General features: G+C 50.5%; 1 protein-coding gene across 5 annotated transcripts in view; it reads left to right on the forward strand.

The window, feature by feature from the left end:
- Positions 1-23,040, forward strand: part of Evc2 (EvC ciliary complex subunit 2) — a 104,542-nt gene that overhangs the window by 52,513 nt on the left and 28,989 nt on the right. For all 5 annotated transcript variants that reach the window (XM_087187305.1, XM_087187306.1, XM_087187304.1 and 2 more), the window contains 6 exons: positions 6,147-6,386; positions 9,012-9,187; positions 12,511-12,670; positions 14,703-15,157; positions 19,049-19,253; positions 20,136-20,252. In XM_087187305.1, coding sequence (XP_087043431.1) covers positions 6,147-6,386; positions 9,012-9,187; positions 12,511-12,670; positions 14,703-15,157; positions 19,049-19,253; positions 20,136-20,252 — 1,353 coding nt within the window. The remainder of the gene's footprint in view (positions 1-6,146; positions 6,387-9,011; positions 9,188-12,510; positions 12,671-14,702; positions 15,158-19,048; positions 19,254-20,135; positions 20,253-23,040) is intronic.

The following is a 23,040-nucleotide window of genomic DNA, read 5'->3' on the forward strand; positions in this document are numbered from 1 at the left end:
ATAGCATCTGAGCTACAAAAATTAATAGAAGTCATTCCCTTCCCATCCATGCAGCTGCCCCATCTCATAGAAACCACATTCTTATACTATCTGCCACATGGTGTGGTCATTTTTAATAAGATTCAGAGAAATATTTTGGATATATTATTCCACCAGATTTAGTTTAAGGGGCAGGGGAAGGAAAGTAAATAGCATAAGTGTTTTGGAGTAAAGTTTAAGAATTCAGTAATGAGTATAAAGATGAAAATCTGTCTATGTTTATTTCTTCAATTTATATTTTTTATTAGCACATGTTGGCAGCACATAATGATCACTGTCTTAGTTACTTTTCTCATTGATGAAATAAAATACCCAACACTCAAAGTTGAAGGAGGAAAAGTTTATTGTAGCTCACAGTTTTTAGAGGTTTCAGTTCTGTATTGGCTGGGCCATCACAGAGGAGAAACAGTTAATGGCAGGAGGGCAGAAGACAGCAAAGCAGCAAGAAGCAGCAGCAGAAGTAGAAAGAGGGGCAGCAGTAGCAAGTGACCATGGCAGCCCTTTTTTTGTCCCTTGTATTCCATCTAGGCTACATGCCCGAAGGGCAGGTAGCACTCACACCCAGGATGGGGCACCCTTAATTCCAGCATTGCACACTTAATCTCAGCATCACATCCTTAATCCTAGCATCTCACACCAGCTCCAAAAAGGCCCACCTATGACTGGATGAGGACTTGGGAGCCATCTAAATACAAGCCATAACATTCTGCCCCTGGCCCTCCAAAGACTCATGTGGTTCCCTTTATACTAAAGGCATTTAGTCCATCTCTAAGTGATGCCAAGGTCCTAACAGTTTCAGCATTGTGAAAAATTTAAGTCCAAAGTCTCCTCTGAGATTTAAGGCAAACTCTTAGCTGCAGGTCCCCGTACAAATGAAAAGAAAGTTAAACACGTCTAATATACAGTGACACAAAATAAACATTACCATTCCAAAAGGTACAAAGAGGGGCATAGAAAAGAAAGGGACCAGAGCAAGTCCAGTACCCAGCAGGGCAAACATTAAGTCCTACAGTTCCATGTCTAGCATCCAGGACAGTCTATGGCAAATTCCAGCGGGCTTGGGTGGCTCCACCCCTCTGGCACTGCAAGTGATTGGAGCTCTCACAGCTTCTCTCTTGGGCTCGCTTTGCTCACTCCTTTCTACTTTCCTCAGGTGATCCATGTTTCTGGCTTCTTCAGTCTTCTGGGGTCTCCACCGCATCTTCAGCTTCACACTGACAGCTTCACACGGTGCCCCGTCAGGGGCACACTGCCTGGCCTCCCAGGCCTTCTTCTGAGTTCTGGTTGGAAGACTTCCCAACCCCACATTTCTTGCATTCTGCATGGACTTAAAATCAGCACCACACGGATGATGCCAGGGCCTGCCGCCAGCTGGAGCAGTAGCCAGGCTTTCTTCTTTCTTGGCTGTAGAGGTCAAGGGCTTGGACTTCTGAGCACTGTGAACCCAATCCCGAGGAACAAATTCTCTAGGAAGCAGCATCACATCTTTAATCCCAGCATCACACACCCCAGATCCAGCCACCTCTGAAAAGCCCCACCTATGGCCACATGAGGCTCTGGGGGACATCTAGACACAGCCTTAACAGTCGCATTTCTCTTGGGGAGCTGGTACATGCACATAACACATTTTCATCCCCTTCTCTTCTCTTCCTCTTCCCTCCTGTTTGCTATTCTCCTTTATTTTGCTCTTTATGGTTTTCAAGCCCATCTCTCCCGAGAGGCCCCAGGCCAGCCGGGAGGATATAGACTCAGAAGGCTGTTGCCTGGGCTTGGATCGCCCCTTCATACTTAAAAAGGCACACAGGTGGGTCTCCCCGGGCTCCTTCCCCTCTGAAAGTGGGGATGAGGTTGGTGCCTGTCTTGGGGCTGTTTTGAGAAATAAGTTAGTGTTTGTAAAGAACTTCAGCTGGACGGGAGAGGCTGCCCATGGCACTGCCAGTCTCACAGGAGCTGCAAGGTCCAGGTGCTTTTGCAGAGCAGGCTGGCTGCAAAATGAACTGTGTATCTTAAAGAGCTAGAAGAGAGGATTTTGAATATTTTCAACTCAACAAACAACAAATGAAGAAAGATATTTATTTAATCCAATTTAAACATTTATCATGTTTACATGTTTCAAATATCGTATGGTACCTCATTCACATGTACAATTTTTATGTTTTTCTGAATCAGCTGAAATTTAAAAAGAAAAGAACAACAAAGAACTCTAATGCTTGGCAACAACATCAGCTTTGTCCAGATGTTTGTTGTGGTTCATAGTGTCAAATCATTTTTTTAAAAAACGTCTGGGATGTAGAACAGTCAGTGTGATGTGTTTCCATTGGGATTGGGGAAACCGAGGCCCAGGTGGGCAAGGCCTTGCAGCCTGGCTTCCTGCAGCCACCCACTGGTGTGCAGGGCAGTGCTCCTCTCTGGTCCTGTCCTAAGGACAGGAGGCTGTGTGCATCCCGCCCGGGCTGCCTGAGGCTTCCTGACTCCCTTGTGAGGAACTTGAAGGAAGATTCCTTGTGCATAGGAACTCTTCCGTTTTAACCATCTCTGATGGATTTATTTTTATAAAACAGTTCTACAATTTGCCTGTCTTGCTAAATTGAGCACAAGGAGCATAATGTAGCACAGTCATGCCTTCCCGCATGGTTCCCCATTTTCCAAGGTGTGGAGTCAGCATTATGCATAGCACTTGCCCTGGGACGGCCGGCTCATCTGGAACGGAAGTGCCCCCATCCGCACCTCCTCTCCCGGAAACTCCCATAGGGAGCTGGGGGTCAGTGGTCACTATCTTAGCTTTACTTCAGAAATGCACATAGGACAATATTTAAAACAGAGTACAAATCCAGATGGCCTGCTTCTTTGAAAGAAGGGGAAGATTTGGCCACGTTGGGCCCTGGTTCCCTCAAGGCCTCCCTGGCCAGGCTGACTGCAGCTGCCCTGGCTGTCTGCACTCTGCCCCAGTGCTCACCACCCTAGCCCCTTACACACCAGACCACCCCCATCCTCCCTGCACGACCTCCCTGCTCGCACCCCTGCTGAGGGCTTGCTGCTCCCACCTGTACCCCTGTACCGCTGGATGTTGAAGAAGGCCAGGGCTTGAGCACATTTCTTTTTTCTTTTTTTTTTTGTATTAAATTCTTTTATTGGTACATTGTAGGTATGAAACACAATTACATTTCTCATTGGGAATTGTGCCTTTACATGATGCATCTTGGTTCTTATTTTTTCCCCATTCCTAGCCCTCCCTTCACCCCCTCCACCCTTCCCTATTTACAAAGACTTTATTTCCATTTTTTCCATTTCTCATCATTTTTTCCTTTCCCTTCTTTCCTTTCCCCTGCCCCTCCCACTACCCCTACCCCTTTGGACTTTTTCTTTCTATTTTACATTATCAATTATTCATTCTAATCATTGGTACATTTTAGGTATACAACATAATGACATTCATCATTGGAAATTTGCACCTTTACATAGTCTCTCTTGGTTCTTATTTTTCACCCTTGCCCAGCCCTCCCTTCAACCCCTCCAGTCCTCCCTATTTACAAAGATTTTGTTCCTATTTTTCCATTTTCTCATATTAATCCCATTCCCTTCTATCCTTTCCCCTAGCCCTCCCACTTCCTTCCCTTTTGCCCCTTTTCTTCCTATTTCACATGACCTATTATACATTTAGTCTTTATTTACACTTTCAGTTTCTCACACCAGAGAAACTATTCGGTATTTACACATGTGTGTCCTATTTATTTCACTTAAGAGTATTGCCTCAATGTGCATCCACTTAGCTATAAATGTCTCTAATTTCTCATTTTTTATGGCTGAGTAGTACTCCATTTTATAAAAAAAAACACATTTTCTTTATCCAGTCTCCAGTTGATGGGCATTCGGGCTGTTTCCAAGGTTTAGCTATTACAAACTGCGCTGCTATGAACATGGGCGCACATATATCACTGTGGTATGAGTCTTTTAAATCTTTGGGGAAGATCCCCAGCAGTGGAACAGCGGGGTCAAATGGGACTTCCAGTCCTAGTTCTTTGAGGTATCTCCATACTGATTTCCACAGTGCTTGCACCAGTCTACACTCCCACCAGCAGTGGAGCAGGGTTCCTCTTTCCCCACAGCCCTGCCAGCATTGGTTATTGGTTGATTTCATGATAGCAGCCATTCTTTGTGGGGTGAGGTGGAATCTCAGTGTTGTTTTCATTTGCATCTCTCGAATGACCAGTGATGTTGAACATTTTTTCATGTACTTATTTGCTATTTCTACTTCTTTGTGTGAGAAATGTCTGTTCATTTCAAATGTCCATTTTTGGATTGGGTCTTTAAATTTGGGAGGTCTGATCTTTTTAAATTCTTTATAGATTCGAGATAGTAGACCTTTGTCTGAGGAAGAGCAGGTGAAGATTTTTTCCCACATTGTGGGTTGTTGAGCACATTTCTTTAAGGCTCACAGCTCCTCCTCTTACAGGACAGTTATTTGGAAATTGATCTGGAGGATCCAGGTTTACTTAGGGAGCCTCTCACTAGGATACAAATTATAAACATTTCATTGCCTTGTGCTGTATCTTTTAGTGGAAATAGAATGCTGAACAAGGACAGAAAATTTTGTTTTAGGATTTATGTGTGTTTGAGTGCATGTGCATGCATGTGTGTGCGTGCATGCATGTGTGTGTGTGTGTGTGTGTGTGTGTGTGTGTGTGTGTGTCTTTTTGCTGTGATTTCTTTTCTGGCTGCAAGAAATGAAATGGATTTTACTCCATGCTTTATTCCTATTGATTAAAATAAATTGAGGTTTGAGCATGTAAAATTCAGGACGGTGAAGAACGGTCACTTTGATGGCTGAACTGGCCCAATAGCTCCAGCTCCTCGGCTGCAGCAGGTCAGGGTCCAGACACCCTCGTGGTTGTTGAGTTGCATTCTTTCCTCTAGATCAAGTCACCTGTAAATCAATACCAATTGTCTTCAATAGGGTGGCTCAGAAAATATAACCCAGTCATTTTTATAAAGCCAGCTTTAATTAAAGACCTACTGTGGTTATTATCTGGTGGCTGGGGTGAAGAATTAATGTTGGGTGGCTCCCTCCTGATTAACCCAAAGTCTAACTAGGGACCCAATCACATTGATAGGAGGCCTTCACTTCCCATGTACTGTCACCCAGTCAAAGAGTGACATTATATCATATCATATCATATTCCAGTTTCTACTCACACTCCAAGGAGGGAGGGAATTGCATCATGTGCACATCAGGGCATGGCAGGCATCCTGGGGTCATCCTGGGAGCCTTCCTCCCCACGTGACGCAGCTGCATCGGGAGCTGAGCTTGAGAATGCTTCTTTCTGTCCCCACACTGGACTGCTTAAAACGCAGGCTGCCAGGTAGCCATTTCTCAACCTCTCACGTGCCTCTTCCTACCCAGGGATCCCAACTTGGACTTGATTGCTGGTCTTTTTATCTTCAACAAGATTGAGAATGAAAAGAGGATAGAAGTAATTTGTGTGTGACTAACTGCATGATCCACTGATACTCAAGAGGGATTTCCATTTTTTGCAGGCTCTTTTCAATCACTTTGATTTGCAAATTTCCACCTTGGTGAATTTTCCACTTTGTGATTTTTTTGGAAAACATTCCGATAACAGTGAGGGGCAGGTGGGAACAGCATCTTCCCAGGCTTTGCAGTCTCGACCTGTTGCAGCGTGGGCCGGATGTGTGCTTGTGTATACATGTGCACGTATATGTTCCGTGTGAGTGTGCTCTGTGGGATCCGTGCTCCTGTGTCTGTGTGCATTGTGTGGCTGTGTATACCATGTCTACACAAATATGCATGTGTCTATGAGGGAGCATGTGCTGTGTGTGCATGTATGTGAATGTGTGTGCACACATTCACACATACGCATTGCATGTGGGTGGTTGTGCATGTGTGCATCCACACACTGCATGCAGGTTCACTTATACATCACACACACTGGCACATGTATGTGCTGTGGACATATTGAACATGTTGAATGGGCTGTCCTTTGACTGTGAGTGTCCATGTTGTCTATGTGTGTGTGCACACGTGGTATGTGTGTGTGCACGCTCACACTCAGTGTGTCTGTCTCTCATGCACTGCCTCTTCTCCGCAGTCTGCCGCAGAGTACAGCAGCCTCCTGCGGACCCTGCACGGCCTGGAGCAGGAGCACCTGTGGAGGTCGCTGGCTTTGCACCAGGAGGAGGACTTTGCCCAGGCTCACAGGCAGCTCGCCGTTTTCCAGAGAAATGAATTGCACAGCATCTTTTTTGCCCAAATGAAAAATGCGATCTTCAAAGGGGAACTGAAGCCAGAGGCAGCTAAAATGCTGCTGCAAGATTATTCTAAACTCCAGGTAATGGCCTCTGTCAGGCCGCGGTGATGGCAGAGTGGTTTTCTAAGTGTTTGCAGGAATTCTCTCCTCTCCCCGGGCTGAGTGCTGTCTCTCCTTTCACAAGATGCTACTGAGCTAACTTCCTCTCCTCTTACCACCTGATGTGGGGCCGCATGTCTAGCACCTGGGTGGATCTGAATTGATCCCAGGTGCATCCCTGTCAACTGTGTGAAGCTGAGCAAGCCCCTCAACTCCTCTGCTGTGAAGTGTGCAAGGCAGGCCTCTATCACAGAGGGGTGAGGAAGATTTAATGAGCTCATCCAGGGCAAGTCAGTGTTTGGCACAAGATGTTTTGAACGTACACAGTGATAAAGATAAGTAGATACGCACATGTATATGTTTGTGCAGATTGGTGCGCAGCACTTGGGTTTAGGATTTGTGTCTTCGTATGCTTGGGTCAGTCTGTATGTATTTTTGCACACAAGCACAGTGTATTTTTAATCTAGACTGAAGAAATTCCTAGCTGATGGTGAGCGTGTTTTTTTGAGTGACGGTGTTACTGTGGAATTTCTCACGAGGCCTGCGTGAGGCATGTCACGTGCGTGTATACATACAAGAATCATTCGTGTGCACTGGTGTGCCTTCCTCGTTTGTCTGGAGAGGTGTGCCGCAGTGCCAACAGCTTGCTCCAGGTGATGACGATGATCACGGAGAATAAATTCCTACTTTGCCGAGGAAATCCTGTGTCCCGACTGTTGAGTGGGATACTCCAGACGTGCAGATACAGCCCCGTCCCAGCTGGTGAGCTGGTTGGGGTGGAGCAGCAGAGGCCCTCAGGGTGCCGAGGACCTGGGTCACACCAAGGCACTCACAACTGTGAGGTTAATGTCATTGGCTCTGCAGCCCCTTGCTCCTCTCTCATAGCTGTCACAGCCACTTGGGCTGTGTCTTCACAGGGAAGTGGTCCCAGAAGGCCGGTCGGCTCATTTCCCTTGAGATTCCCTGTGGGCCTCGGCAGGGCAAGTTCAGCATGAGAACAAGCTGCGTCCAGCCAGCTGAAGCAGAGTGTGTCCCCAGCCTTTGGCACTGCCCATGCCAAAGCGGGAATGAGGTAGACCAGCTGGAGGAGGCGTGGAATGTACGCACATCCTTGCCTCTGTGTGTGTGCGTGCGTGTGTGCAGGTCCCAGCAGAGAGGCCACTGCACTCAGCATTCACCAGGCTGCCGTGTGTCCTCCTGGCGTCCTCCTTGTGGTCCTGGCTGGGGCTGAGTGTGCAGGGCTGAGACAGAGCAAGGTACATATTGACATGAAAGTCTTGCCCTTTGTTTGGTACTCAGGGCTCCAGTTAGAAGTTGAGGGTGTTGATTGCCTCGTGCCTCGTTGCAGCCAAAGCAATTTGTGTGCTGGTCATTGTTTTGGTGCTTGTCCTGCCTTCCTGGAACCAGTTAACGACAAGTCCCCCACCGGGCACCACTGTCCTAGTATTGTGGCTAATGAGGGTGACAATGGCATGCAGACGCAGTCTTTCCTGACCACAGCCATCAGAGTAGTTGTGTGCCAACTCTGAGTTCCTTGGATGGTGGGCTCGAGGGAGCTGGCTTGTGGGTCTCTCTGTTCGTGCTGTGTCCTGGCTTCTTGGTGCTGCTGCGGGACACCCAGGGAAGTGTGGGTTTGGAGCTGGGTTTCACTGACCGCCCAGCCTTTCCTGCCTCAGTGCTAATCCTAGACCACTGATGCCAGAGATGTCACAGCTGCTGGGTAGAAAGGAGAATGTCCGGGCCTCACAGGGTTCTCACTGTCCATCCTTTTGGCGATCCATTGTGAGGACAGATTTTCCATAGATGGAAAAAAGAAAATCAGCAGCTACTAATGGGATAAGACCACCAAGGCATTGCTAAAGCTGGGCATTCAGAGGCAGCCTACGATGATGTTAGACCTCAGGCCTGGGCGGCAGCTTGCTGACCTCTAATCCATGCACAGCCATTTAGCAGCTCTGCGATCCAGACTCGGTTTCCCCTTCTGTGAGATGGGAATGGGAATGCTCTCGGCCTGGAGGAAGAGTGCTCTGGGCTGTGTCAGCCCGGAGGACACGGCCGGTGTGAGCCAGGCTGCTAGGCCTGGGTTTGTTCATGGCGCAGGCGGAGGGGAATTTCTTACTGCACTCCAAGCTGTGCCTGCTTGTCTGGTTTCCTCTGGAGACTGGGCCAGGGGCCGATGCAGCCCACAGTGTCCCATCCGTAGTGCAGCCTTGTTGGGACTCCCAGGCGGGGTGAGTGCCCGGTAGGTGGGACGTGCGTCCAGCTCCGTGGGGCAGGAATTCTTTCCTGTGGGTTTTGGGACCACTTTTCAAAGTGCTCCTCTTATTCGCACCTGATTTTCTTTCTTTCTGTTTTTTTTTTTTGGTACTGGGTATCAAACTCGGGACCTTGTGCTTGCGAGGCAGGTGGTGGAACCACTGAGCTACATCCTCAGCCTGCACCTGATTTTCTTATGAGCCATTGCTGCAAGCAGGGAGGTTAAAGGTGTTAATCCCGCTGCTTCTGCGCCCGAGAATTTTCTTCTGACTGGAAACGTAATATTTCAAAAGTTTGCAAAGATTTTCTTTTCAAAACCAGCAAACATACTTGCAGTAAAATTCTCAACAGGAGAACATAGAAGAGTCGATGGACTTCCTCCAGGCCACTAAGCGGTACCATCTAAGTAAAAGGTTTGGCCACCGGGAGTACCTGGTCCAGAACCTGCGGTCCACGGAGACCCGCGTGCAGGGCCTCCTGAGCGCTGCGGCGGCCCAGCTGACCCAGCTCATCCAGAAGCACGAGAGGTAAGCTCCGAGGCCGCCTGCAACTCAGCTCTGCCATGCCTTCCCCATCCAAGGCCAGCCATTTCTGGTTGCTCATCGTATGCACAGGCTGCTCTGGCCTCATTCTTCAAAGGGATTCCCCAGCTCCCAAGATCTTTGCACTGTTGACTTTATACCTGTAATCCCAGCACTCAAGAGGCTGAGGCAGGAGGATCTCGATGAGTTCAAGACCAGCCTGGGCTACATAGTGAGTTCAAGGACTGAACTACACAGTGAGACCATGTCTCTAGAAACAAACAAATAAACAAACAAACAAAATAAAGGCAGGCAGGCATGGTCAGTCATCAGGACAATCGAGTGCTGAGCCCCGCATGCCACCACCCAACTTCCTCAGGCCCCAGCTTGCAGCCACTTCCAGTGCAGCTGCACTCTCTGTCCCACATCATTTTGGAGCAATTTCCCAACCACACTGGCTGCAGAAGTCCCAAGTGGAGGCTCGCACTGACCGTGTCCCGGGAACTCCCACTTCTCCTGGGGCTGCAGTGCACGCTGGCTGTAGCGTTTGCCTTTGGCATTAAGTGTAAAGCCCAGATTCTTTTCTGGGATTTGATTGGTTATATAGAAAATTATATATACATATTTATTGGTAATATTGTGACACGTAATAACTACACTCATCTTGAGGAATGAATGGTACACATGCATATTCCACCTTAATCATTTTTATTTCTCCTCCCCTCCCAACCTTCCTCTCTGCCCTGCCCAGATTTCCTTCCTATCTCCACAAATTCGATCTCCCTATTTCCCATCATCTTTTTTATTTTGCTCTTTAAATTATTTACATTTTGGGTTTCTTATAAAACAGAAACCATGAAATAGACACTTCTGTGTCTGATTTATACACTTAACATTATGGTCTCAAGATGCATCCATTTTCCTACAAATGACTCAAATTTACCCTCCCTCGTGACTGCATACACCACATTTTCTTTATCTATTCATCTGTTGATGGATGTAAAGGCTGCTTCCAGGATTTAGCTGTGATGAATTGTGCTGCTGTAAACACGGATATGCACGTGCTGCTGTGATTTGATGACTTTAATTTTCAAGAATTTACCCAGAAGAGGTAGAGCTGGGTCACATGGAATTTCTAGCTTGGTTTTGTGAGAAATCTCTACACAGATTTCCACAAGGGTTGTACGACGTAGAAAGGTCCCCTCATACCTGAGGTATCCACAATCCACGGATGGCAGAAAGGCAGAGTTCTTCCAAGGCCTACCCTCTCTCTCCCTAGGGTTTCTGCCCAGCTGTCCCTTGAGGTAGCTTACTTGTAAACAGTAGTTTACAAGAAGCTGTCACATGAGTAGGGACCTGACTATAAAGTTGGCTTTCTTAGGACAGTCTGTGGCTTTATGAATTGGTCCTACAACCCAGACAATTTTAGTAAGACCGGGCAGCTTCCTGCACTGTTGAATGAGGATTCTTTAAGGTGCAAATTATGCGAACACTCCCCACCTTGAGATGCTAATGAATTCATCACTGCAGTTTGTATGACATTGCTGATTAATTTGCACGGTAGTTAAAGGAACAGATCCTGGCTTTGAATTGAAGAAGCCCTCGGCTGATTGCCTGTGGCGAGCTGAGCTGTTGCCAGGGAAGGCTGTCTTACCTCTTATTTTTAGAATCTATTTGAAAGGGCTAGCACAGGCTTACATTTCTAAAACATGTACTTCTCCCCATTCCTTCACCTTTTCACCCCTTAAGGAAGCCTCTGTGGAGAGTCTGCCCTGTGCCGAGCTGGGGATCAGCCTAGGGGTGCAGAGGAAACAAGGCTAGTTGTGCTGATAGGAGAAGTGTGCACCAGTCAAAGCTCTCAGAGAAACAGGACCATCTGGATAGCCTGAGGAGACTTTGTGTACGAATGGGCTCATGTCATCTTGGAGGCCGAAGTCCCACCATTTTCTTTCTCACAGCTGGAGATGCAGAGAAGCTGGGTCCAGATCAAAGGCCTGAGAACCCAGGTAGCTGGTGATATGAATCCCAGTCTAAGGGCAGGAGAGGATATGAAACACCTCACTGTGAGCTGGGCAGCAGGAAGAAAGGGCCCCTCCTTCCTCTGCCATCTTGTTAATCAGCATAGTGGATGGGCCCATTCAGTTAGGATGGGCAATCTGCTTACACTGAGATGTTTTAGTCAGTTTGCTGCTGCAGTAACAGAATGCCACAGGCTGGGTAAATTATAAACTAGAGGCTTCTTTGAATCATGGTTCTGGAGGCTGGGAAGTCCAAGTCAGGGCCAGATTTGCTGAGAGCCTTTTTTCTGAATCCTAATATGGCACAAGGTGTCCAAGGGCGAGAGCAGAGGAGAGTGGGAGGAAAGGGAGCCAGACCCCTGTGATAACAGCATTAACCTAATCTTGAGTTTTGGTTTCACTAAATACCTTCACAGTGGCAGCTAAATGTCAACGTCAGGCTTGGAGGAGATGTGCAGACCGTGGCTTGCATCCCCTGGTTTACAGCAAGTGGAAACAAGCTTGCTATGGTTTATGTTTAGAGGTCCCCCAAAGCCTCATGGGCATAGGGTTTCTTCAGAGGTGGCGGAATCTAGAGTGTGTGATGCTGGGATTAAGGTGGGTGATTACTGAATCAGCCCACTGATGAGTTTGGCCCCGCCCTCATCCTGGTAGACTGGATAAAAGGGCCAGAAAGATGCTGGTAAGGTTCCCTTGTTGCTTTTGCTGCCATATGGGCTCCATGAACTGTTCCTCCCCGGGGGCACCCCTCTGCTGTGTGCCACTCTGCTTTGGAGCCAGCTGACTATGGACTGAAACTCTACAAACTGTGATTAAATAAACCCTTTCCCCTTTAACTTTGGGTGTTGGGTGTTTTGTCTCAGCAATGAGAGAAGAGTAACTAAGACAGCCCTCCACAGACAGGCCCAGGGATCGTAGGGTCTGGGTCTGTCTCACTGAGCATCGCATAGGAACATTCGACATTTACCTCCATGGCTTGCTCTGTGCCATTCCTGACAGCTGTATTACTGGCCCATCATCTCCTCTTGGAAAATTCTCTCTGCGCCTCACTGGTTCTCTCGGTTGTTTCTCTCTCCCAGGACTCTTGCCCTAACAGATCCTTCTGTCCTGCGTTCTCTGCCTGTCTCTTAGGACACTGACCTTACTCTGCCACCCTCTTAGTAATGCAGTGGATGCTCCTCCTCTTTCTGGAGGGTGAAGATATTTCTGATGCAGCCCAAACTGACATGGAAATAGATGTTCAGCCACAATCTGCCAAGCCAGGGGGGGTTTGGAGGCTGCATTCACTAACTTTTAGTCTTCTCCACCTAGGGCAGGGTACTTGGATGAAGATCAAATGGAAATGCTACTGGAACGGGTTCAGATGGAAGTCTTTTCTATAAAACAGAAGTTGGACAATGACTTAAAGCAGGAAAAGAAAAAACTCCACCAAAAATTAATAATTAAGAGAAGACGAGAGTTGCTACAAAAGGTACGAGTATATGAGGCATTGTGCTATTTCTTCTTTCTATAAGCCTTTCCCAACACCCACTGAGTGCTGGGATCCATGCCAGGCATGGCTGTCAGCACACGAGGACTGCAAGGGCAGCTCAGCAAACATCATGATGTGCCATCTACAGTTGATTGCTAGTGACTTTTTGGAATGTTGCATCAAAGAGCATTCTGCAGGCTCATGGTATATTGGTAATGTCTGCTTGAGCAAGGGAATTGGAGAGTCTTGCTGGGGAAGGTTTTCCAGAGCAGGTGCAGAGTCCCGAGGACAGGATGCATTTGATGCTCACCAGGATGGAGCATTTTGCTCATAGTGGAAACATGAAATCCAGGGCAATTCTGTGTCCAGAGCTCTGAGCCCACGAGGAGGCTGGAGCATGCCCAGGGGTGAGGCAGGGGCAGGAGAGGAGCTGCCTGGGGGGCATCCCAAGGCAGTGAGGCCCAGTGTGCCAGGGTGAGGGCTCAGCGTTCACTGGAGGATAGCAGGGAACAGAGATGGATTTGGGGTGCAGAAAGCGATGCCAGACTTGTGGTTTGGGGAGCTGGTGCGATGGAGGTGGAGGAGCCTGGGGAGATAGAGCCATGCAGGACCCGAGCACGTGGCCATGTTGGTGCTGCTCAGAGGATGTGTGGGGTATGGGAGTGATACCTGGGTAAGAACCTTTCAACCTCATTGGATGGACCAGTATTCTGGCACCAATCACGAGGGAGAAGAGGGGTGCAGGATAACTTTGATCAGTGGAAACTACTTCTTATTATCATTTGAGTCCAGTGGGAAGCCACCATTCTGACCCTGATCTTGGACGTGTTCCCCATGCTGAGGGCCACCTTCTTCCTCTCTGAGCCTCTGGCTGAGGGCCCGGAACAGTGGCACCCAGGTCCACGTGTTCTTGATGGTGTGGCCCGGGAGGGATGGACTCCAGCTCTACGAGAGATTCTGGCAACCTTCTGCAAATACTATTTCTTGCACTTCCTTTTGATAAATATTGTCAGTGGCCCCGAATGAGCAGATAGCTCCATAAACTCAAAAATTTCTATTGTGCCCCCAACGCTGAAGTTACTGCCTGACACTTGCAGTCAATAAATATTTGTCTCAGTAAATATTTTGCCAACGAGTGAGTTGACACTTAAGTCACCAGGACTCATGAATAAAATGAAGACCATTTCGTGTTCTGGTGAAATTGATCCAGGTCTGTGGGACCGCGATGCTGAGTGACAGCACGACGGACAGCTTTATGCCCGTCAGGTTTTCCCACTGTGGAGCCTTTTCCTACCTGCTATTCTTTCTCCCAGGAATATCAATCATTTGTCCACCCCTTCTTAACTTGGTTAAGATGAGAGCTCATCCTCAGGCCTTGCTAAATTTTTCCCTAAAAGGCCTTTCCTGACCTCCTCATTGAAGTCGGCTCGCATGAGTCTCAGGGTTGCTTTTGAAGTGCGTGTGACTAGCACACTTTGCAGTGACTGTGAGCCTGGCACGGGCAACAATCACAGCGGACACACTGGCTGTGGACTCTGCAGTGGGCACTGTTCTGAGAGCTGTCCATGCAGTGAGCGACTTGTAGAATCCTCATAACTGCTCTGTGGCGCTGGTCCTATCACCAGCCCAGCTTTACAGAGGCCTGGAGGGGTAAGGCACGCACTTTGGGTCACTCAGCATGTGAATGGAGGAGCCAGGGTGGGAAGCCAGGTGGTCACCCCTGGGGCTTCACCTACCCAATAAATGCATGGTCCCTGTAGATTTTAAAACATTTTTAGTAGTACTGGGGACTAAGCCTGAGTCTTTTGCACTGAGCCACATTCTCAGCCTTTTTTATTACTTTTAATTTTTGAGACAGGGTCTCGCCGCGTTGCCAAGTTGCTTTAGGCCAGGCTGGGCATGAATTTATGATCCCCTTGCCTTGTTGTGTGATTTACTTAAGGATGGGTTTTGAGCATGAGCTTGTTGGGGAAAATCCTCTGTGCCAACGCCTCCCCCAGACATGTGATTGTCCTTTCCCGAATTCCCAAAGCACCGGGAGCAGCGGAAGGAGCAGCTGTCCACAGCCGAGGCGTTGCGAGCCTCTGAGGATGCTGGCCATTACCTGTGCCAGTGGAGGAGCATGGTGGCCGAGCACAGCGCCGCCCTGGAGGAGCTTCAGGAGAGCCTGGACCAGGCCGCCCTAGATGATGTCCGGGCCTTGACCCTGTTGCTCTCTGAGAAGGCCACCGAGGAGCTGCGGCGCCTGCAGAGCTCGGCGATGACGCAGGAGCTGCTCAAGCGCAGTGTTCCCTGGCTCTTCCTGCAGCAAATCCTGGAGGAGCAGGCCCGGGAGCTGGCGGCTCGGACTGAGCAGCTGGAGGCCGAGGAGTGGGCGCGGGGCCAGGAGGGCGTTCAGCGTGTGAGGCAGAGGCTGCAGGACGACGCCCCCGAGGCTGCTGCGGAGGAGCAGGCAGAGCTGAGACGCTGGGAGCACTTGGTCTTCATGTGAGTGGCCCTGCTGCGCCCCTCTGGCCAGGGAACCTGCTGGGGACAGGGATGGCTGAGTGCGTGACTCTGACTCCGAAAGCGTGAGGTCCACTGCTTTTCTCGGTCACACAAGCTCATAGCTGGCGAGGACTATGCAGAGTGGAAGAGTGCAAAGCAGGGTTGGGGACGGGGCTGTGCCCCGACAGGAGGGGTGGCTGGGTTCTCTGGGCAATGCTGCGCCTGGTCCCCGCCATAGGAAGTGTCATTCGGGCACGACTTGCAGGACAGGAGGGGCCTTTTGTGGAGGCTGCCCCAGGCCCTCGTGTCCCATCCAGTGTCCAGGAGGCACATGACTCCAGGCTGAAGGCTCAGTGCCTACCCCACACTGGGCCCTCTTTGCACCTGGCCCTTTCATTCACCACATCATTGTTTGGGCCATTTATTTTCATCATTAATACATCAATATAAGAACCTTGCAGTGATTTCCACTCCTGAGCAGCATGCTGTAGACCACATGTCTTAGTGATGGTCTTCTCACTGAGACCTGATACCCCAAACCCACCGCTGAAAGGAGGAGAGGTTTATCTTGACTCATAGTTCCAGTCCATAGGCAGCTGGCTCCAAGGCAAAAGGCCTGGCGGAGGAGAGCTGCTCACCTCATGGCGTCCAGGGAGCAAAGAGAGCGGGGAGGAGGCGGGAAGGAAGATAGAACCTGGGTTACACCCACAGTGACCACCACTTCCCACCAGGCTCTGCCTCCTCACAGCAAGTCAGCTACGAGAGCCCCACAATCCATCACCTTCCAGAGCCTCCCCTTCCAGCTGTGATCCCATGAGGCCTTCAGGGGACGTCATGTTCTAAATCCTCACACCACAGCTCCCCCCGCACTCCCCCCGCAGTAGCTAGTAACTAGCAATCAAAGACAGGGAAAGTGCGTTCAACCCAGGGGAGCTGGGGATTCCAATTCCGAGGGGCCTCTGTCTGATAGCCGTCCACTTCTGGGAGACTGAAGTTTGGCTTGGCCCAGGAAGGGCACCTTGGTGTGTGTCATGTGGACCAGCGAAGTGTCAGGTGCTCATTTAGGGCCGGCTCGTTAGAGTGGACACTACATGTGGTCACCCGTGTGGAGTGAGTTAGGGGCAGTGTAGACGGAAGGCAAGGATTTCAATCCTAGCATCACCGGCTGCTGTGTGAATGCGGGCAACTCACTGCAGCTTGCTGAGGCTCGTCTTTCCAGCCTGTAAAATAAAGATGATACTAAGTCATTTGGGGTGCTTCCAGCCGTGCATGATACTGTCAGGTGGGTTAAATGGGAAGAGGGTGTGTCTGTGAGGGCCTGTGATCTTCGAGGGCACCCTCGTTAGGTGCTGGGTGCAGAGCATCTTCCTGCAAGGCCCGGGATCCAGGATCTTGCTGCCCCCATGACTTAATACCTCTCCGTCCAGTGTGGCACTCTTTCTAGGCCCTCACCTCCTGCCGGGAGAGGGTCCCCACGTGTGCTGCAGAGAGTGAGGCTACTTTGGTTTGCATTAAGTGACCACCAGCTCCTTCCCATTTCTCTCTTGTGCCTCTGGCCTCATTAATTTTCCAGCCCAGGTTAATTATTGCTTTCTTGACAATGGAAACAAGATGCTGTCTTTTCTAAACTCATGAGAATCTCATGCTCCAGCCTGTCCTCCACAGAATTTAGTCAGCTCACTCTATATTCAACCCAAGATCTTTACCCATTCTAGTTGGTGTTGGACTCTTCATCGCGTCTGGATTCAATTTGACATTCCCATTACTGGGCATTCATTTGCTTCAGCTTCATTCGGATCTACTTTGCAGGCAGCATAGCTGAACTGCTGCTGGGTTAGCTGTTCAGTGAGAAAAAGAGAAATCTCACTTGGCTATCAGAGACGCTTTTCGATTTTTCTCAGGGTTAAAGACGGTCAGCCTGCAGCGCCCACAATGTGAGCTACTTATGTGCTTTGCTTATTTAAGGCGCTGAAGGTTGCAGCCTTTATATCTGAGGCATTATGTAAAAATGGCCTCATGCCAGAGATTTGCAATGCATTTTTGTAAGCTTCTCAAGGGTAATTAAGAGGGGGCTGCAGAAACCTGGTCAGCTAAAATACATATGAATAAGGGGGAGAATTTTTATGAGGAAAAGTGTATCTTGAGACTCCTTTCCTGAGTTTCTGCCCTGATTTTAAAGACCGTCAGGGCAACGACCCTGCCTCCTATATTTCTATGTTCTCTTAGTGCCCGCTTGCCAGTGGACTGGACAAGCCCAAGGGCTGATCTGCTAGAACAGTGGTGGCGAACCTATGGCATGTGTGCCACAGAGGGCTGTTTGTATCATTGAAAGCTCTAAAAGGTTCGCCATCACTGTGCTAGAAGGTGGGCAAGAAGATGGACTTATATGCACTTCAGAGTTGCTTTCGTTTCAGAATCCATGTTACCATCCATGAGGCGTGGTGCAAAGGGAGGCTGCAGTTTCCAGAGAGGCTTTAAAAATCAGGATCCCTTGGAGGGAGGATCCCCAAGACAGGGTGTCCGGTGGTGTGGCCTTGGGGCCTTCAGACTATTTTTAGCTGAAAACCTGCATCATCTGAAAGTCCACTTCTATTTCCAGAACTTTCAGTGGAGCCACAGCCCAGTGTTCCCATTGAGATCTGGGCTTGGTGAGCCTTGCTCTAGCTTCTCGTGGCCGTTGGTCTCCAAAAGCTCTGAAGTTTAAGCACCCCCAGAGGGTGCTTTTTATAGCCTTGTTGATAGAATGACCAGGCGCATCCGTGCTCGTCTCCAGAGGATATTTGTTGAGTGAATGCATGAATACACACTTCTCCGAAGCTAGAGGCATGGAACAGGCTTCTCCCTGCATCATGTGCTCTGCAGCTGAGGAGGAAACCCTGGCCAGAACTGGGGCCCAAGGCAGGAAACAAGAGCATGTGGCCATTCTGTCCCTTGGAGTGGGCAGTGGCCTGTGTCAGCAAGGAAGATAGAGCAGTGTAAGTCAGTGGCTGGGTGGGTAGGGGTTCACAGTGACGTAGGTCAGTGCCTCTGATTCTGAGTGCTGCCATAACTGAGTACCACAAACCGGGTAGTGTGAGCCACAGAAATGCATTAACTTGTGGTGCTGGCGGCTGGAAGTCCAAGGTGCCGGGCTCCAAGGCCTGGAAAGCTCCAGGGGAGGAGACTCTGTCCCTTGCCTTCCTCTTGCCTCTGTGGCTGTGGGCAGTGGTTGGCATTTCTTGGCTGGTAGGCACATTTCTCTGATCTCGGCCTTGGTGGGCACATGGCCTTCACCCTGGGCATTTGTCTCTCCTTATCTTGGAAGGATGCCTGTCATAGAAGGTGAGGGGTCTGCTCTACCCCCGTATGACCTTATCTGAACTTCTTAATTCCAGCTGGAAAGACACTACTACCAAATAAGGCCACATCGACAGGGAGCAGGGTGAGGACTTGGGGGACACAGTTCAATCCATAACAGCGCATCATGCAGCAGGCTTCCTGCATGGAGCAGGCTTTTGCTTCAGTGACAGTTGCCAACACCCAAAGCCCAAGCACCCTTTGCTGACCCTGAGCTGAGGCGAGTGCTGCTCCCTGGGCTGGGTGCACACTGTCATTGTCACTACAGTAAGAATAGGTCACCTCAAGGTCATGAACACAGGAGCACCTCCTGCCTCTCAAAGACATCTGGGGTCATCTCACTCAGCTCTGCATCTCGGGTCTCATAAGATACGTGTCCAGCATGGTGTCTGGCAGGCACTCGAGACCTGCTTATGGAGTGAACCACAGATGGGGAGCTGATGCTTTTGTGTCTGGACAGGGCTTTAGCTTATGAACTCTGAAGTTCCAGCTTCCCCGCCCCAGCCCAGCCCGTGCAGGTTTTCCCCTGATGGAAACCATTGCTTCCCTTCCCAGGAAGCTCTGTGGTGCCACCTTCTCGTTGTCGGAGGAGGAGCTGCTGGCAGTGAGGCGGGAGGCCCACAGCTGCTTCGCCCAGATGGACAGGAGCTTGGCCCTCCCCAAGGTGCGGGCCCGAGTCCTGCTGCAGCGGTTCCAGTCTGCCTGGCGGGAAGCGGAGCTCCTGAAACTGGACCAGGCGCTGGCTGCCCCCGAGCTGCAGGTAGGAGGGATGTCTTGTGGTGTCCCCAGCTCCTGATGATGCCGTGGGGTCCTGGGTCCCCACCCTCCCTGAGCTTGCTCATCTCCCTTGCCCCCATCCCTGCCTCTGCTGCCATGGTGGAGTCTGCAGCCACTTTGTCCTGGCTGGAAGGTACCCAGACACCCTCCCTCGGGCTGTGCTGTGTCAACCAGCAGCCCTGAACATGGCCTCATTCTGTGCCCTTCTACAAGAGCCACCTGGCCTAAAGTGTCAGCCTTCCTTCTGCACCCACCCTCAGCCATGGACAGTGACTGACTTGGGGTTCAGAGGCCCCTGTAAATGGAGGGCAGAAAAGGGCATCTCGCACTGGGTCTCAAAGAACGGCAGCTGTTTTCAGTGAGCCCCTGTGATGTGCCCCAGCACACATGGCTCTGTGGTGCATTTGTCCACCAGAGCCACCACACACACTGGTCTAGACTGGATTTGACCCGAGGCCCAGCCCTACTTAGCCCTGCACCTTTCTGGCCTGGTCCCTGTTCTACAAAGATTCTTCTCTTAGGAAGCCATGAGCAGCTCCGGGCTCAGGCTCTGCCTGCAGGGAACTGGACCTGGGACAACAATGCCTTTGAACTTGCTGCTTCCCCTGCCATCACGATCAGCAGTCTTTCCAGGCCTCCACTCAGCATCACGGCCACAGGGAAGCCCTCCTCGAGCGTCCGTCTAAAGTAACCCTCCTCCCAGCCACTCTCTGTCCCAGGGTCTGAAGCATCTGCACCCCTCCGGGCCTGAGGCCTAGTCTTGTAGTTCTGTGAGCCTTGGTCTCTGTGACCCCCCAGGGCTGTGTGAGCTTGTGGGAGGTCGGCCTTCTTACCAGTGTTTGCTCTGGCTCCACTCTACCCACAGTCTAAGGCCAGAAAGCCGAGGTCCAAGAGTAAAAGCAAGGTGGACCTTCTGAAAAAGTGCACCGAGGACAAGATCCGCCTCTTCGAGGAGCAGCCCCCCACACACTTGGCAGAAAAGGTGGGTGCCTCCGTGTCATTCGGGCTTCTCTGCACCAGCAGGTCGGACAGTGACTGTTCTCGAGTGCACAGGGCCACCAAAGCGCTGCACCCCGAAACCTGTGATCCTCCACATAGGGCCCCTCCTCCCCACGGCTCCTATGCTTCTCTGTCTGGTGGATGTGTTCGGGGAATGGGTGCTTTGTACCATGCTTGTGAGTGCTGTTTTGGCGCCTACCTTCTGTCCTTGGCCTAATGGTTTTTAAAAAAAATTTAAACTTTATATTTTTTCTTTTTAAAATTTTTGTATTTTTGGTAACAGGGATCAAACTCCAGATCTTGCGCTTGTGAGGCAGGCAGCAGAACCAGTGAGCTAAATCCCCGGCCCTAAACTTTATATTTTTAATGCAAATGTATTTCTCAGAACACAAATGCATGGTGAATTGTTCCAGCATTGGCTCTGGGTGAGTCAGTGTGCCCTTTCAGGTGCGGTGTGTTTGATGTCTTAAGGTAGGGGTCTCGAGCCCCCGGCCAGAATCCAAGGCCTGTTGTGAACTGAGCCACCCAGATTAGATTCTCCCAGGAGTTCGAACCCCACTGTGAACTGCACATGTGTGAGGTCTAGGTTGTGGGCTCCTTTGAATAGTCCAAAAACCACCACTCCCCTGACAGTGGAAAAATTATCTTCCCTGAAACCTGTCGCTGGTGCCAGAAACTTTAGGAGCCATTGTCTTAAGGGACCCAAGTAGCAGGCCTGTTCTTGTCAGGCTCTAAATAAGGTTGAGGACTCTCAGAATTGGTGCATGTTGTCCTCCCTGCACAGCCCCGAGAGCTGGTTCTTGTCACCCTCTAAAGTTCAGATGGGTCCAGAAGGTGGCAGTCACTGTCAGGTTCCAATGGGCTCACGCCACAGCCTAGGAATGAAACAGACTCTGTTGCCTGATCCTGGCATCCCCAGGGGCCCCTGGGGTGCACAGCCCGCTCCTGCAGATACAGAATGGAAGTGGAGTTGCCACAGGAAGCTAGAAAAGAGCTATGTACCTCGGGAGTCCCGTTTGCCACCCAGAGGGGAGGAAGAGGTAGACCAAGAAATAACAGCAAGGGGGTTGGTGGAGGAGCCTTTCCTCTGGCACCTGTGCATTTGGGATCCTCTGCAATGCAGAGTTTGGAGGGACACAGTGTTGGTCTGGAGGAGCCTGGGCCCCAGGGGGACATCCTCATGTGTCAGGCCGAGGAGGAGGAAGGTGCGCTGGCCTGCACCGCGGAAGGAAGAGTCAGGAAAGAGGGGCCGGCTGTGGAGAAACCAGGTGCACACGGCTCTGTCCCTGCCCCTCAGCTCCAGGTGGACCTCAGCGTCCACCTTGACCACCCCAGCCCTTTCCAGCTCCTGCCCCTACTCTTCTCTGGTTATCATCTCCCTCCCTCCCTGCCTTCCTTTCTTCCGTGCTACTAGGGATTGAATCCAGGGCCTTTGTACTGAGCTACATCCTCAGTCCTTTTTGTTTTTTGAGACATGGCCTTGCCAAGTTGTTAAGGTGCCTAGGCTGGGCTCAAACTTGTGATCCTCTTGCCTCAGCCTCCCAGAGTGATTTTCTCTAATCTGTGTCTTTCTCACATCCCCACCAGTGTTCAACACTATTTTTAGCCCTTGTTGTATGCAGCAGACTCCTAAATTTTTCCCTCTCCCTTCCAGTTGATTCTCTATGAGGCAGGAGCATTCTCTTCCTGTAGTGCAGATTGTGTCCCGGGCCACCGTAGCAGGTGGGCACTCGAGTGGACAGTGTGGTTGTCCGGGCCGTGGCTCCAAGCCCAGACCCTTTCAGATGCCCACCCCAACCCGCTCGTCATGCCTTTGCAGACACTGGCAGGCATGTGTCACCTGGAAGCTCCCACGAGGCATTTAGGAACAAACGGAGGGGAGAGAGAATTCAGTGAGCAAGGAGAGCAGGCAGGGAGGACGGAAGACAGAAGACCAGCTGCCCGGGCTGCCTCTCCGTGGGATGTGCAAGGGCTTGGGCTCCCTGGCCACTTGGCAGCCCCTCCCTGCCCCAAGCCCCTCTGGTTTACGGGTGAGGCGAGCCTTGGTCTGCACCACGGCCCCGGCACAAGCCCATCCTTCCCAGGCCCTGTGCCGAGGACACAGCCATCCACTCTGGCACCCAGAAGCGGCCAGCCTGCTCCCCAGGGCATTTTCAAAGGGGTTTAGACTCCATTTTTGTCATGCACTGGTTTAAGAACTTTTCTCTCTTCATCTAAATGTGACAGCATTTAATAGGAGCGGTCCCTGCTTATTTGTTTGCTTTTGTGCACTGGTGGCTTTCCAGATGCCCCGCCAAACACTGTCCATTGAGTTGTCCCTCCGTGTCCGTGAGGGAGTGGTCCCAGAGGAGCCTTGAGTCCCTGGTGTGACACTGCATCTAACTTACAAGCATACTCCTGAATACTTTAAATCCTCTCCAGACTCCCAGCCAATGTGGTGCAAATACAGTGTGACCTGCCATTCCCTATTGCTCAGGAGATAATGACAAGAACAAAGCGTGTGCCCGCTCAGTGTGGACACGGGATGTTTTTGAATAGTTTGGTCCTTAGCTGATTGACTCTGCAGCTGTGGAACTTGCAGAGCAGAAGCAACTGTATATTCGTGCTTATGCCGATGGGGTTTGCTGAGCAGTAAATGCTTTGCCTCTAATCTGCTCCTTTCATCCTCGAATAGCCAGTGAGAGGGTCCAGCAGCCCTCAGCATCCAGAGGTGAGATAACTAGGGCCACACTGTTGCCCGCCCTCTTGCCACCATGCTGGTCTGCCCTATT

The sequence above is a fragment of the Heterocephalus glaber genome, unplaced genomic scaffold (genome assembly GCF_053883595.1).
Source record: "Heterocephalus glaber isolate CG9 unplaced genomic scaffold, H.glaber_assembly_v1.0 deba00001509, whole genome shotgun sequence".
Taxonomy (NCBI): Eukaryota; Metazoa; Chordata; class Mammalia; order Rodentia; family Bathyergidae; genus Heterocephalus; species Heterocephalus glaber.